General features: G+C 43.3%; 2 protein-coding genes across 2 annotated transcripts in view; both read left to right on the top strand.

Annotated features, from left to right (window-relative positions):
* CCDC6 (coiled-coil domain containing 6) overlaps positions 1-15,830 on the top strand; it is a 143,706-nt gene extending 127,876 nt beyond the window's left edge. The window contains exons 11-12 of the mRNA XM_002718475.5: positions 14,302-14,413; positions 15,601-15,830. The gene's annotated coding sequence lies outside the window, so the exon portion shown is untranslated. The remainder of the gene's footprint in view (positions 1-14,301; positions 14,414-15,600) is intronic.
* On the top strand, positions 703-15,819 carry MRLN (myoregulin). Its single transcript, NM_001306216.1, is given in 3 exon segments — positions 703-851; positions 14,302-14,413; positions 15,601-15,819. A coding segment is annotated over 1 exon segment (141 nt). The 5' UTR covers positions 703-851; positions 14,302-14,413; positions 15,601-15,619; the 3' UTR covers positions 15,761-15,819.
* Positions 15,831-17,152: the final 1,322 nt, after the last annotated feature.

Genomic DNA, 17,152 nt, shown 5'->3' with positions numbered 1-17,152 from the left:
AGCCAGATATGCCCACAGGTAAAGAGATGTCATAACATTGATTATGTCCACTTAAAAAATCCATGTATTGGGCTGGTGCTGTGGCATAACAGGTAAAGCCACTGCCTACAGTGCTATCATCCCATGTAGATGCCGGTTCGAGTCCTGGCTGCTCCACTTCCGATCCAGCTCTCTGCTATAGCCTGGGAAAGCAGTAGAAGATAGCCTAAGTCCTTGCCCCTGCACCTGCGTGGGAGACCCAGAAGAAACTCCTGGGTCCTGGCTTTGGATCGGTGTGGCTCCAGCCATTGTGGCCATCTGGGGAGTAACCCAGAGGATGGAAGACTCCTTCTTTCTCTCTCTTTATCTCTCTCTCTCTCTCTCTCTTTATCTCTCTCCCTCTCTCCCTTTGACTTTCAAATAAAAAGTAAATCTTTAAAAATATATATAAATTTGAAGAGCTATTCAGGTGTCCATGAATTGGTCTGAAGAAGGAAAGATAGGATAATGTTAAATAAGTCATGGTGTTTTCCATAGTTAAGGATGTTTTTGTTACTTGGTTAGTTAACCCTTCGAACACTTGACATAAGGGTCTTGGTTGTGGGAGAGCTGATCCCCTTCATGGGTTATTTGAGCTTCTGTGTGGGTGTAAGTATGTGCTAGTTATAATTTATTCCACCTGTGTCTGTCAGTTCCTTTCCCCTTGCCTCCTCCTGTGACATTCTGGCTCATGTGTCTTCATAAAGTTCTAAGCCAGTTATTAATAACAGCCCAGTGAACCTCCTGATCCACCGAGAGCATATGGTGTTTTTCACGAGAGAGAGCGCGATCATTCCCTTGACTTTGGACTTCTCTGATTGAACTCCTGAACTGTAAGTGTTGGGTTGTTTTTTTTTTTAATTGCATTTTTAAATGTTGATGTAGGAGGAATGTTTAATGTGGCTCTTGTTTGCTTCTGGTAGAGGGAGAATATAGTAGGCTAAAACTTGCTAAGACTCACAAAGCCTATTTTCCTTCCCTGCATTTCAACATTGCTGCTGATTTTATAAGGCTGATTATAAGAGAGATTAATGAATCAGAATCCCACTTCTTTCTTTTTGGCTAAATAAAGGCAGGAGGAAAGCAGGAGATTAATAATACTGTATATAAATTACTAGACCAAGCCCTGGGGCTGCAGCTGGATACTCCCATGTCTGTTTCCTCTCCAAATAGAATTCCAGTGACTGAAGGGAGAATTTTCACATATGGAAAATACATTCAGGGAGGAGTTGGATAGGAGACCTGGGCCGCTGTTATTCTTCCATGTTCCAGGTTTAGGTCCAAGAGGGCACTGCCTCGTTGCATGGATCCATTGCTTCCTTGTCCCTTAGCCAAAGCCTTTGTCTGTGCAGCCTTCTTTGTAATGCTTGCTTCTGAGAGTCCTGCAAAGTAGGTCACTGTGTTTCTTGCCTGGAAATGGAGGACCCTAAAGCCCAGAGACACTGATGCCCAGCTTGGTCCTTGTGAGCACAGCTGAAACCTGACTCCCCAGTCCTTCCGGGCCACAGACTAGCATGGTTTTGGTTGAATATGCCCAAGTTCTGAACATACGCACCAGGCTAATAATAGTGCATTGGAAGGAGGCAGATGTGGGCCTGTTATGGAGCCGTGGCTTGGGCTACTTGCAAGTTTTGTAGCTGGAAGTGAGTACTTGGACCCTGTGAGCTTCAGTCTCCTTATTTGTGAAATGAGGCTCATAATCTGTTTTACAGGCTGGTGGAGTTTATTCATGATACATGTATGTGGCCAAATAACAGTGATGGTTGTCTTAACGTTATTTAGAAAGCCTCTCATTTGAAACTTTCCTGAATCTTCCTAATATCTCAGTTGTTTCAAGTTCAAACCCAGAGTCTCCAGATGTGTCTTTGGCAAGACACATTGAAACATAGAGAGAATATTGGACTTTTGGTGCTTTTTATAACTTCAAGTTTAGGATGGTGTTGGCCATGTGAATGCCGAGGATGGGTGGAATGGAAGATGGTAATTGTTAGCGATTTGAGACATTGAAGGCACAACTAAGATGAACGATGACGAAAAACAAAAAGTTATTTCAAACATAAGCTCTTACTTTCCCAAGCTCACCTGTTCTGTTATAATCAGAAATCTAAAATTTTTCTTTTGCTTATATGTTTCTGTGGTTCCAAAGGACTGATTTTCCCTCTTGCTCCAATCAGTTCTGTTCTATCTGAGTAGGACAGAGGGGAGCACTGTCTCACACACCACCTGCTTCCCCGAGTGCTACCCTGAAACTTTGGTGATGGGGATTTTTGTTTTTCTCTGCAAGCTTGCTTTCTGGAAATATGTATTTAACTCCTACTATGTGTGCAAGACACAGTGCTGCGTTAGCATGGGGCTCAAATGCTCTTGATAAAGGAGAAAGAAGGCATTTCATGGGTAGCTCTGGATTGTGCATGACTTGGGCCCCTCTGTGAGCATCACCCTCTAAGTAATGACCTTGTGAGGCACAGACCAACAACACCTGTACCAAAAAAATGATTGCACATCCACTCCGTTCCAAGTCCTGTGCTCAATGCTGGAGGAATCGCTTCTGCTTTAAAGGAAGTCATAGTCTTTTACTTAGACTAAGAAATTCTGTTCTCCAACAGAACCATCTGCTTTCTCAGCTAAACTCAACTCCACATGACATCTACCTGGTTTCAGAAACCGTATCTTCCCCTAAAAGGCATGAAAAATTGCCACCAGAATTTCTATGGAGGAGTGTGTGTTGTAAGCCAAGTAGGCAGTTTCAAGAGTTTAGCCAAATGCTTCGGAGAACTCAGACAAGCCCAGAAATTCCCCATGCCCTCCATTTCCCAGCCCTACAGTCGGGGTGACACTTGTTTGAGTATCTGAGTTTTGCAGAGAAAGAAACGCTAACAAACCCCTCGGTCCTCTTCCTGTTTCCGCATGGCCCTTGAAGGACAAATATCAGATGGGGCTCCCAAGGAAGCCATGCACAGCTGGTCCCCAGCCAGGGCGCTGAGTGTTTCAGCCGGCCTTGTAAGAGTGCCCTGCAGCTGTGGGTCATGGAGAGGGCTGGGAAACTTGGCAGGGAGAAGGTTGGTAACATTTTAACTGTTTTGGTTCCAGGATATTTCTTAACATTCTGTGTCCATCATGAAGTCACCCATGTCTTCTCAGGAGCAATGCATGATCTATTTGCAGCAGGAATGTGGCAGCCTCCGGAAGTCCATGTAGCCCAAAAGAGGACACTTTTGTTCATGTGTAGAAAAACAGTTCATTGTAGGGCCAGAAGACTGACTTAAAACATGTGAGACATCGCCATAGATGGCCTGGGAAAGTCTACACTGGACATATGTTGACATGGAAAGAGTGCATGAGAGGTACAGGTAATGAGAAGGGAAACGCAAGTGCTTCCTGACAGGTCTGACCCCCGCCCCCCACCCCAGAGCCTGCGGTGATCCTGTGGACCCTCATGAGTGCTGCCTGGCCAGCAGTGCCCTGCGGCCCGTGTGTCTGCATGTCCACCTCAGCTTTCCAAGGCCTTCCGTCTCCTAAGAACTGCGTGCTGCCTCTCATCCTTGTGAGCCACTCCATCACCATAGTTGGGTTACAGGGAAGTGACAGTCTCTCTGCTTCTTCTGCTTCATCTAATTAGCCGCTCTTTAGGGCGTGGCAGGCAGCATGCTGGGCTCGTGGCCTGCTTTTCCTTTAAATATTAATTTGTTTGTTCTTTTATTTAAATGTGAGGTAGAGAGAGACCTACCTTTGGTCTGGTTGGGCCAGACCAAAGCTGGAACGCAGTCTGGGTCTCCCGCTTGAGTGGCAGGAATCGAACTACTTGAGCCACCGCCTGCTGCCTCTCAGGGTACACGCCAGCAGACAGCTGGAATTAGGAGCACCACTGGGACTGAGACCCTGGCACTCCCATGTAGGGATACAGGCATCCCAAGTGGCATCTTATCCACTGCACCAAACATCTGCCTGTCCTGCAGTATTGAGTGGCTGAGGCTATAGGCTTTAGAGCCAAACAGATCACTGTGCTCACTTCTTGCTAAGTGTGTGACTTTGAACAACTTACTGAACCTCTCTGGGCTTTAGTCTCTCCAGCTAAGGAAACAGTGGTATTAATATTCCGCTTCAAAAGCTTGGAAGAGATTAAAATCAGTGTGTAGTGGGCACTTAACTTTAGTTAGTAACGCAGTCCTTTCAAACCTCTGCAAGAGTGAAGTTATTATCTCTGTTCACCAGATGAGGTAGGATCCAAGGTTAAGTGCCTTGCTGGGATGTCAAACCAGTTCCATCTGGCTGCAAATCCTAGTCTGTCTCCTCACTCCACCTTGCTGACCAACCATCTGTGACTAAACACGGGGTTTTGTTTTTCGTTGAAGTCCACTTTGTCAAGTTCTTTGTCATTTGACTCTGACATGCCCAGTTTTCCAGTTCGCACTTGTCATTTTCTTTATTCCGCACTCTCTGGTCTTCATTGGCCTGAACCAAGGGAGTCTGGTGAAACACAAGATCCAACTGATCGTAGATGTCAAAAACCTGCTGCAGCTGTGATGGTACTAGCTCTGGAGAAAAAGGAAGTGGGGAACCTCAGAACAGTCTCTGTACTTCTATGGGCCTCGTTTGTCAAGAGCCCAAAAATCCTTTCTAGTGCCAACATGTCTTTACTACTTCAAACTGCTTCTCGTATCTAGAACGAGTAAAACCACTTTGCAGTTGTCTTCACCTAGCCACAAGGTACAACGCTCAAGCTTATGACTGTTTCCATGTAATATCACATGCCCTGTATTTATGCTCATACAAGCTTCCTCTTGTACAACACTTACGTCATTAATAACTTAATTTCTCGGATTTGTGTCAAATTCCCTTCCTCACATGATTCAGCTTTGGGAATAATGTAGTGAGACCTAAATTCGTTCAGAAAATGCAACTTGAACTCAAATTTTAGAAAGCTACAGAAGACTCAAAATCCATTTACTGTTGAATGTGTTTAAGTGTTCAGTTAGCCCCTGAATGACTCAGATTTGAGTTTAGTGAGCACAAATGTCTATTATGCATTAACACAGTGGCCATCCCAGTCAGACATTCCCATCCTAAAACACTAATGGTCCTGTGCCAGATTTTTGTTGATTTCCAATTATTTGACTTGGTTTCCTAATTACAAGCAAAAAAGCAAAACTGTCAACGAGACATAATTTTCATGTGATTTCTCAAGTTTCTAAAAGACAATTTTATTGAACATAAACTTTCTGGGAAAAGGGAGACCTTTACTATATGGAAACAAATTGAAAACACTTAATTGGGGTTTGATTTTAAAAATTATTTTCTGTGGAAAGTAGATTGTGTATATATATATAATTTTATATGTATCTTATGATTATCATTTGAACAACTTGAATTTCAGTCTTACAAGAAAGCTTCTACTTGAAGGGTAAGTCTTCTATCAGGATTGAGTCAGTATTTATAGAGAACTAATGAGTGTCAGAGGCTGTGAGGCACTGGGATCCAGGGTGGATAAAGCCATCCCCACCTTCTACAAAGACAGCCCTGGTCCATGGGGTCGTGTAAACAGCCATAGGCCAGTGCGGTGACTGGCAGTACTCGCATGTTGCACACAAGAAGGAAGTAAGTGCTGCCTGAGGAGCTCAGGGTGGGTCACAGGAGAGGGACACTGAGTCTCGGGCTTGAGGAGGAGTTTGCCAGGGTTTTGTTGCTGAAAGAAAACCTGAAAAGCATGACCATTCCGGAGGGTACAGTCTAACAGGCAACGTGCTAGATTGCAGTTAGCACCAATTGTCATCCTTCATTAAGTGTGTACTTTCTAGGCACAAGTTTTGACTCAGTTCTCACTCGACCTTTAGTAGTCACTGTTGAATCCACTTTAGAGACGTGCTACTGAGGCATCGAGGGAATGTAACTTGGCTGAAGTCTCACACCATCTGACAGACCTAGGATGCGAGTCCCGTCAATCTGATTTCAGACCCATCTTTCAACCACTGTGCTGAAAGGAGGTCAAGGGGAGAAACTTGTCAGCCACAAGGCGACCAGAGGTTAGAAACCAAGTAAAAATGAACAAGAATCAAATAGATCATAATAGGTAATGCAAGGAGACAACGAAACCCGTGCTTTCAGTTAACCTGGTTAACCAGCTTGGTAGACACCAAGCTTGTGGCTGTGGTCCAGGGACTGTCCTGTTTACAGAGGGCAGATGGTTTGATGTGAATACATTAGCAGTTCATGGTTGCAAAGACATTTTGGCACATTCAGGGTTATCAGGCCCAGAGTGGTATAACCATGAACACATCCATCCCATCGTTCAACAAGCAGTTCACAGGCAGGGAAAGGAGCAAGGCCCGAGAGCGACCGTTAATAATTACGTGGATGTTTCTGTCCTGGGATAGTCAGTTTCCATTGTGATGTCAATCTTTTTAAAAGTAACCTTTTTTTTTTTTTTGAAAACAAAAATATTTGAAAACAATAATGAATTGGATAGTTAAAAAGGGATTGTATCTGCAGGCTGAAGTCCCAGGCTGCAGGTCATTATCTGGACTCCAGCACAGAACACCAAGTAGCCTGGGGCCCCTCGGTGCCTCCATCTCCCAGCAGTGCATAATTAGAGCCCAGCACGTAGTAGGCCTGAATAAATTCTTATTATCATAGTTTGCTCAGAAAACTTATGCAAAAGTGGACCGATTTCAATGATGTCTCACTTCTCAGCGTGTGTCTCGAGGGAACTTCTGTGAATATTATCTTAACTGTTAGATATTGATGGAAACAGGAGTAGGATTAGAAAATTCTTGTCAAAAAAGAAAATATTTTTGAAATGTGACTCATGTGTTTAAGACTATAAACTTGAATCCAATGAAAAATGTTTTTCTTTTGATTGTAAAAGAGACTGCAAAGCACATTCTGTTCTTTGTCTTGACTAAAAATCCTCACCTAATAAGGGGGAATGGTAGGAGCTGTGAGAAATTAAGCAAGGGGTAAAAGGGTGAAGTCCTAGACTGGATTTTATATAATACAGGGGTTTTGTTGCTTGTATTTTTGCTTTGTTTTATTTATGTCAGGGGACTAACCCATTTAGAAAATGAATTCTTCTTATAGTCCCAGGAGTCAGGAATGGTGTGAAAAACTCTCTTTTATTTTATTTTTTAAGATTTTATTTATTTATTTGAGAGGTAGAGTAACAGTGAGAGGGCCGGTGCCATGGCTCAATAGGCTAATCCCCCGCCTAGCGGCACCAGCACACAGGGTTCTAGTCCCGGTCAGGGCGCCGGATTCTGTCCCGGTTGTCCTTCTTCCAGGCCAGCTCTCTGCTGTGGCCAGGGAGTGCAGTGGAGGATGGCCCAAGTGCTTGGGCCCTGCACCCACATGGGAGACCAGGAGAAGTACCTGGCTCTTGCCTTCGGATCAGCGCGGTGCGCTGGCCGCAGTGTGCCGGCCGCGGCGGCCATTGGAGGGTGAACCAACAGCAAAGGAAGACCTTTCTCTCTGTCTCTCTCTCTCACTGTCCACTCTGCCTATAAAAAAAAAAAAAAAAAAAAAAAAAAAAAAAAAAAAAAACAGTGAGAGGGAGAGGAGACAGAAAGAGGTCTTCCACCTGCTGGTTCACTCCCCAAATGGCCACAGTGGCCAGAGCTGTGCCAATCTGAAGCCAGGAGCCAGGTACTTCTTCCAGGTCTCCCATATGGATGCAGGGGCCCAAGCACTTACGCCATCTTCTGCTTTCCCAGGCCACAGCAGAGACCATCTTCTGCTTTCCCAGGCCATAGCAGAGAGTTGGATTGGAAGTGGAGCAGCTGGGACTAGAACTGGTGCCGCAGGTGGAGGATTAACCTATTGTGCCACAGCACCGACCCCAAAACTTTTTTATGTAAAAATAAGATGATAAATGCAAGATGGTAAATGCAAGTCAGTGGCTGAGTGAAAAGCAGAGAATACAGTCAAGCCCAGCTCCTGGAAACCAAGGGGTGTTGCTACTCCCCATTTATCTAACTCACTTTGTGAGACACCTGTCTGCCCAACCAATAAGCAATGAATGGGTAAATTTGAATTAAGTTATTTAGACCTAAATCTTGATGGAGCCAAAGGAGAAAATAAAGGTTTTTTTTTTTTTTTTTTTTTTTTTAAGATTTATTTATTTATTGGGGCTGGCTCTGTGGCGCAGTAGGTTAATCCTCCGTCTGTGGCACTGGCATCCTATATGGGTGCTGGTTCTAGTCCTGGCTGCCCCTCTTCTGATCCAGCTCTGTGCTATGGCCCGGGAAAGCAGTAGAAGATGGCCCAAGTCCTTGGGCCCCTGCACCCACATGGGAGACCAGAAAGAAGCACCTGGCTCCTGATCGGCACATCTCTGGCCGTTGCGGACATCTGGGGAGTGAACCAATGGAAGGAAGACCTTTCTCTCTGTCTCTCCCTCTCACTGTAACTCTATCTATCAAATAAATAAATAAAATCTTTTTTTTAGAAAAAAGGGTTACACAGAGAGAAGGAGAGGCACAGAGAGAGAGAGAGAGAGAAGAGAGAGAGGGTCTTCCATTCAATGGTTCACTCCCCAATTGGCAGCAATGGCTGGAGCTGCGCCAATCCGAAGCCAACAGCCAGGAGCTTCTTCCAGGTCTCCCATGTGGGTACAAGGGCCTAAGGATTTGGGCCATCTTCCACTGCTTTCCCAGGCCATAGCAGAGAGCTGGATTGGAAGTGGAGCAGCCAGGACTTGAACCAGTGCCCATATTGGATGCCGGTACTGCAGGCAGCAGCTTAACCCACTACACCACAGCGCCAGCCCTGAAAATAAAGTTCTAAAATCTAAATAAGAGGGTATCCATTCTACTTCCAGCATAATATACTACAAAATAATAAATTGACCCAGTGGCTTCTGGGAAACAAAGATGGAGGCAATCAAATTGGATGAAAAGTTATTTGCAGTCATCTGAAGTTTCAACATAAAATATTCCTTGCTCTAAATGACCTAGATGTCTATACCGGAACTTGAAGGTTACATCATTTTAGCTGTGATTTTATAATATTATTCAAAATATGATCAAGGTCTTGAGATAAGTTCTAGCATAGTTTTCTAACTTGTTTGAAATTTATGTACACTTGTGGTACCTGTTTTATTAGATTAAAAAAACCACTAGGAATTATTTCTTCCTGAAAATAACTGTTGTTAAATAGTTTTCCTTCTGAAATAATATATTTTTTAAAACTTTTATTTAATAAATATAAATTTCAAAAGTACAAGTTTTGGATTATAGCGGTTTTTTCCCCCCATAACTTCCCTCCCACCTACAAACCATCCCATCTCCCACTCCCTCTCCCATTCCATTCTTCATTAAGATCTGAAAGAATGTGCTTTAAACATACTCCCACCCCCTAAACAAAGACCTGATTACCAAGATTTTGGCTGAGGAAGAACTAATGCAAATCAAAGACTGTGACTGATATAATTTTAATCCATGGTAAAATCTGAGTCTGTTAATAAACTTGTGATGATACGGATTTGTGTCCTTGCAACATTTGAGGTCCAGAAACCAAACTAACCTCAAAGGAGGGCAGCTAGCAGGAGGCACCCAGGTTCCTGTTTTTCTTGAGTGTTTTGATGAGATAGCAACATGGCCTTCAGCAAAAGAGATTCGGACTGATTTGTCATGTCAGTTACATATTTCCATTAAAATGTTCCATTGATAAATTTACTTTTGATCACATTTATGTTAAAGGTTGGTGTGACAAAGCCAATAAATTGCTTTCAGATATACAGAGAGGGAGAAAGAGCAGCAGTAACAGGGCTTCTTTCTTTAATTCTCTGAAGCTCAAGAGACAATATTCTTGTAAATGAAACAATGTAAGAAATAGAAAAAGGAAGGGGAAAAAATGACCCATAGGCCTTCTACCCAATCTTACCCACTGTGACCACCAGTGAGATTTGTCTACTTTCCTCTCTGCTCTTTTTCTCTTTCTTCTAACATTTCAGTTATGAAACCTAATGAACATGAAGAACAGCACATAAATGTCTTTGTACAGCTGAGCAAATCCTTGCAAGTGGTGACCAATAGGACCCCCACCACCAACAAGAAACACAGCATCAGTAGAAGCTCCTTCCTGTGCCTTCTCCTGTCCTCAGCGAAGTCACTACTCTCCTGACTCCCATTAGCCAACCCCTAGCTTTTCTTTATAGATTTATCACTGTCACTGTTACTACCTCTGAGCCACACGTTTCAGCTCTGCTTTTCTACTTTGTATAAATGTGCTTTTTAAAATATATTATTTATTTATTTGAGGCCGGCGCTGCGGCTCACTAGGCTAATCTTCTGTCTTGCGGCGCCGGCATACCAGGTTCTAGTCCCGGTCAGGGCGCCGGATTCTGTCCCGGTTGCCCCTCTTCCAGGCCAGCTCTCTGCTGTGGCCCGGGACTGCAGTGGAGGATGGCCCAAGTACTTGGGCCCTGCACCCCATGGGAGACCAGAAGTACCTGGCTCCTGCCATCGGATCAGCGCGGTGCGCTGGCCGCGGCGGCCATTGGAGGGTGAACCAACGGCAAAAGGAAGACCTTTCTCTCTGTCTCTCTCTCTCACTGTCCACTCTGCCTGTCAAAAAATTAAAAAATAAAAAAATAAAAATAAAATATTTATTTGAGCAGTAGTAAAACAGTGTCAGAAAAAGACACACAGATACACAAACAAAGAGCTCCCATCCTCCGATTTACTCTCCAAATGCCTGCCATGGCAGAGGCTGACCCAGACCAAAGCCAGGAGCCCAGAATGCAATGTGAGTTTACCACTTGGGTGGCAGGAACCCAGTTATTCAAGCCATCACCTCCTGGTGCCCAGGGTCTATATTAGCAGGAGCAGAGCCCTGATTCAAATGTAGGCACTCAGATATGGGATGAAGCATTCCTAGCAGCAGTTAAAATGTACTTACACTGTGTATTTTCTTTTGTGTTTTGATTTAAAATTTCACTATTATGTTTGTAAGATTCATCCCTGTTTTTGTATGTATCAGTGGTTTAGTTTTCATTATTCTGTCATATTCTTTTATATGACTACGTCACAATTTGTGTATGTATGAATGGGTATTTGGGTTGTTTTCCCATTGAAGATATTACTTTTTTTTTTTTTTTTTTTTTTTGACAGGCATAATGGACAGTGAGAGAGAGAGACAGAGAGAAAGGTCTTCCTTTTGCCGTTGGTTCACCCTCCAATGGCAGCCGCGGCCGGCGCACTACGGCCGGCGCACCGCGCTGATCTGATGGCAGGAGCCAGGTACTTCTCCTGGTCTCCCATGGGGTGCAGGGCCCAAGCACTTGGGCCATCCTCCACTGCACTCCCGGGCCACAGCAGAGAGCTGGCCTGGAAGAGGGGCAACCAGGACAGAATCCGGCACCCCGACCAGGACTAGAACCTGGTGTGCCGGCGCCGCAAGGCGGAGGATTAGCCTAGTAAGCCGCGGCGCTGGCCAAGATATTACAAATAATGTTTAGATATGAGTCTTGGTGCAGATAGCCATTCATTTCTTTAGGGGGATACACCCAGTATGGAGGTATATCCCCATAAGGATGGCCACTGTATGAGGTACACTCATATTTAAATATAAGGGATCCACAAAAATTCTGTGGACATGTGTATTATGAAACAACTGTGCATAAATTTCAAAAAATTTATGGACCAAAATACATATCTTTTAAATCCATTTTTTCCACAAACTCTTTTGAGTTTGAGTTCATATTATTACTTCATTTTCCAAGTAGCATTTCTATGAGTTTAATAACCATCATTCTGATAAATAGATGGTATTCCATTGGGGATTGAACCGTGGCTTATTTAACCAGCCTCCTGTTGTAGAATCTATTTTTTTCCCATGATGAAAACAATACTTTGGATCTGATTAGTGGTTATATGTGTAAGTTGTAAAAGTCTCATTCAGTTCATGATTTATTCACTTGTAACATTTAATATGATTCCTCTGGTATTCTGTATGTGTGCTTATAGGTTGAACATTCCTTATCCAAAAATCCAAAATCTAAAATACTCCAAAATCTAAAATGTTCCAAATATGAAGTGTTCCAAAATCCAAAACTTTAAACATTTTTAAATTTCCATTTATTTGAAACAGGGGTGGGGGGGAGGAAAACACCGGGAGAAAGAGAGACATGGAGAGAAAGAGGCAGAGACAGGGCTCCTAGCCACTCTCCTCAAATGCCTGCAACAGCTGGGACTAGACCAGGCCAAAGTTAGGAAACTGGGACTTAATACAGGTCTCCCATGTGGCCGGAACGCAAGTACTTGACCCATCACCTACTGGCTCTCCAGGTGCACACTTGCAGTAAGATAGAATCAGGAGCAGAGCTGAGAATTGAACCCAGACTCCCCAATATGGGATACAGGAAATCCCAAGTGGTATCTTAATAACTGCACAAAATGCCTGCTCCCAAAATCCAGAACTCTGGGTAATGACATGATGCCACAAGTGGAAAATTCCATTCCTGACCTCCTTTGACAGATCACAGTCGAAACAGAGGCACACACAAAAAAACTACATAAAATTATTTTCAGGGGCTGGCATCGTGATGTAGTGGGTTAAGCCATATGAGCATCGGTTCAAGTCCCAGCTGCTCCACTTCCAATCCAGCTTCCTGCTGATGCTTCTGGGAAAGTAGCTGAACATGTTCCAAGTGCTAGGGCTCCTGCCATCCATGTGAGAGACCTGGATAGAATTCCAGGCTCCTGGCTTTGGCCTGGCCCAGTTCTACTGAGAAGTGAACCAGTAGATGGAAAATCTCATTCTCTCTCTTCTATCTCTCTCTTTCTGTCAACCAGCCTTTCAAATAAATAAAGTCTTTAAAAAATTATTTCAGGTTATATCTATAAAGTGTATATGAAAATTAAATAAACGTCATGATTAGACTTTGAGCCCCATCTCCAAGATATTTCATTATGTATAAGCAATTAATAAGCAATTATTACAGAATAATTGGGAATCTGAAGCACTTCTGGTCCCAAGCATGCCAGACAAGGGACATTCAACATGTGCTTCAATTGTGAAAAAGAGAAGAAGCAGGTGGTGATAGGGACAGGACAAGTAGAATGCATTAAGCAGCGAGCATTAAGTCTGCCTACAGAAAGTATGACATAAGCTGTAAGTGTTTGACCAAGCTATTAAGCCCCCACTGGGATGCATGTATCCCTCAGTGGAGTGCCTGTGTTCAAGTCCTGGCTCTGCTTTCAATTCCATCTTCCTGGTAATGCATACCCTCAGAGATAGGAGGTGATGGCTCAACCAGTTGGTGTTCTACCACCAACATGGGAGACCTGGACTGAGTTGCTGGTTTTGGGCTTGACATGGTCCAGCCCCAGATATTGAAGGCATTTGGGGAAGGAATCAGTGGCTTGGCCTCTCCCTGTCTATTGTCAGTCTCTGTCTCTCTGCCTCTCAAATAATGTCATTAGCATAGATTATCTGAAAGATAATTTCATGGCTAAAGGGTAGAGCAGCCATAATTATTAGCCTGGTCTTTTTTATTTTTATTGCATCTTATTTGTAAAAGCAATGCACAACCTTAAAACTTATAATACTTAAAAGACAGGCATACAGAGCCGATATTGTGGCATACCAGGTAAAACTGCTGCTTGCAATGCTGGCATCCCATATGGTGGCTGGTTCAAGTCCCAGCCACTCCAATTCCCATCCAGATACTTGTTAATGTACCTGGGAAAGCATCAGAAGATGGCCCAAGTGCTATGGTACCTATATCCACCTGGGAGACCTGGAGGAAGCTCTTGGCTCCTGGCTTTGGACTGACTCAGCCCTAGCCATTGCCAGCCCATGGGGGAGTGAACCAGTGGATGGACAATCTGTCTTGTGCACTTTCTTTCTGTCTGTAACTCTGCCTTTCAAATAAATCTTTTTCTTCTTTTTAAAGCCATATAATCTCATGAGTTAAGGTCTCTTGCATAGAAAAGGGTTTTTGTGTGGTGGTGGTTGTTCGTGGTAGTGGTTTTGCTGTGAAGATATTGCAACGTTCGTATAAAATAATTTTTAGGAAGTTGTTTCTTCAAGAAGCTTCATGAATGTTTAGTCTGCCAAAAAAAATCTTAGAATTCAACTTAATATTTCTGCCAAACATTTAGTTTTTAGCTACTCAATTTTGTGATAAGTTGAATTTAAATGTCATATTTGCTGTAGTCTATGCATCGACACCTCCGTCCTATCTTGTTTTGCAAGCACTTGTAGAATTTCTCCATACAGGCTCCCTACCTCTCTTTTTCCTACACTGCCTCACTGTCCAATAAAACCTTTTAATGTGCTTTGACACAGGGACCAAGGTTGCTAAGAGACCACCTGTGCTGAATGCACGTTTTTCTAGCAAGAGCAAACTGAGAGAAAACCAAAGAACCGCGTCATCTACCACTACCAGGGACTAATTCAGGTGAGAAATGGCTCTCTACTCCCTCCTCGCTTCCTCTTGCTGTTTGGAGAGACTTGAAGACAATCCAGTGAGCTCAGAGTGCAGAACCCACACTGGGATCTGAGGGTATAGGAAGGACACGAAGTCACTTTGCAACCCTGTCATACTTGTTGTCCCTTGTTGCTGAAACACAGGCAAAGGAATGTTTGGAGATAGGGAAAATCCTAGATGTTTACTTTGCTAGTGATTGCCCTGTAGTTTAGGCAAGCCATTCCCTGCTACAGGAATGGAGCAGATTATTCTGTAAATCAGTCAAGATTTGCTCAAGGTGGGAGAAGAAAGCAGCTGTAACACCCACCTCTTTCCCTTTCCGTTTTTCATTCTCTTAAAGTTCAACATGACCTTTTGATATTTGAGTGAAAATAGCAGTCAAAATATTTGAAGACCCAAATCCTGCTACTTTTCTAAGGTATTGATAGTCATTTTAAGTTGACTTTTTATATATGTAAGAAACTTCAGTGTGAAGCTTTGAAAATTACTCACTTGACTTTACATTCTTCGTGAAAGACCTTGGAAATGGCTCTGAACTCCCCACCTGACAAACATTAAGTAGAAGGTTCTGCCAGTGTGGCAAACAGAGCACCACTTAATTCCTTGCAAAATTCCTGCTATTCTGTGTGACAAAGAAATATTGGAGAAATTCAACAGCTGATGCTTCATTAAGTGGCCATAACATGAGAGAGAGGATCTTGAGGAAAGTTCAAGGACATGTAGAATACCTTTTGTTGTTTATTTTTAGAAGAATTTTGTCGCCACCTTCCTCTTCAGATTATCATTTCTTGGTATCGCCAACTATATGGGTAGAGCAATGGAAATTTCACCAATGCTAATAAAACTGACTGCTAATTACTACAGGTATCTTGTAGATAAATTAATTACTGATAACATGAAAACAGGATTCTCATCATACAAGTGTCCTGAGCTGTTTGTTTTAGGAAGAAAAGCAATTTTGATATATAAAATGCCTTGATTATTTCATAAAATGGGGAGTAGAAAAATATTTTTGTTCTTTGTTACAAGTTGGTACCGACAATTCTCTGGAAGACTTACTTTTGCCACTTTTTTTTATAGTGCAAATACCAGATTGAATTGAAAGAATCAGGATTATGTATTCATTCAAGAGTTCTTTTCTCTTTTTTCCCCCTAAGGAATAAGAATATTCTGGATATGACTGGTAAAAACTGGATATTGATTTCTACTTCTACTCCTAAGAATCTGGAAGATGAAATTCTGGGAAGACTTCTGAAAATCTTGTTTGTAATCTTCGTTGACTTAATGTCTATTATGTATGTTGTTATAACTTCTTAGGGAGTTGACTACCTTCACTTTACATGTAAATTTCAAATTGAATTTCAGTAAATAAAAATTTGTGTTTTAAGATGCTGAGTGATTTTTTATTTGATAAAATCACCAATTTATTCTAGAAGCCAGTAGGACATTGTAATAAAAACTGCAATGTGTGTTGTTTAGTACTTCAGGGTTTTGAAGGGGAAATTTTAAAAAAAGAACACTATTGAATCATACAATTTCTTGATTTTTAACAGAGTTGTTATTTTGTGAAGTGATTAAAATGTGTAGGTGAAATTCCAAGTGATGTTGATGTTTTAAGGATGTGCCCCTATGTCGAATTTTATACAATTCTATTTTTAACACACCAAGCTTAACATAACCTAGGAGCATTGTCGCTCCCCCTCTTCGCGGAGGAACGACACAGGACCCTGCGTTGTTCTTTTGTCTGCTCGGCCCTTCCCGGTTTGCTGCTGGTTCTTCCCGGGTTGGCTACCGACCCTTCCACCTCCGTGGAAGGGCAGTTCCCCCTGCCACATTCCCCACTTCCGCGGAGGAGCGGCACACCGCCAGCCGGCTCTCTCGGGGGCTGCTCAGGTGTTCCTTCAGATAGATGTTCCTCGTGCATGTTGTCTCTCTCCTCCTTTATAGTCCTCTTCCGCCAATCCCAACTCTGCTACCCACACGCCGAGTACGCTGCTCTCCTCCAATCAGGAGCAGGTCCTGCTGTTTATTGGTTGAACTGGAGGCAGCTGTGTAGAAGCTGTTTCCTCCTCTCCCAGCGCCATATTGTGGGAGAGCAGATGCATAGAATAAGTCTTAATTCGAGTAACAGTCTAGTCTGAGTTGCTCCCCACAGAGCATGATCTTTACAATGTACCCATAGTTTATACCCATTTTCTTTTTTTTTTTTTTTTTGACAGGCAGAGTGGACAGTGAGAGAGAGAGACAGAGAGAAAGGTCTTCCTTTGCCGTGGGTTCACCCTCCAATGGCCGCTGCGGCTGGCACACTGCAGCCGGCGCACCGCGCTGATCCGATGGCAGGAGCCAGGAGCCAGGTGCTTTTCCTGGTCTCCCATGGGGTGCAGGGCCCAAGCACCTGGGCCATCCTCCACTGCACTCCCTGGCCACAGCAGAGAGCTGGCCTGAAAGAGGGGCAACCGGGAAAGAATCCGGCGCCCCGACCGAGACTAGAACCCGGTGTGCCGGTGCCGCTAGGCGGAGGATTAGCCTAGTGAGCTGCGGCGCCGGCCATACCCATTTTCTTACACATATTTCATCTGTTTGTGGGCAGATTATTTTTTTTTAACTCCAGGCGATTAAATAAGTAAGAACTATTTCTACCACCAAAGACTTAGAGTAGAAATAAAATACTTAGGATATTCTTTTAGGAAAACACAATTTCTAACAAAT

Source organism: Oryctolagus cuniculus, chromosome 15 (genome assembly GCF_964237555.1).
Source record: "Oryctolagus cuniculus chromosome 15, mOryCun1.1, whole genome shotgun sequence".
Taxonomy (NCBI): Eukaryota; Metazoa; Chordata; class Mammalia; order Lagomorpha; family Leporidae; genus Oryctolagus; species Oryctolagus cuniculus.
Note: the sequence above shows the minus strand (reverse complement) of the source record. Positions and strands in the feature narration are given on the sequence as shown.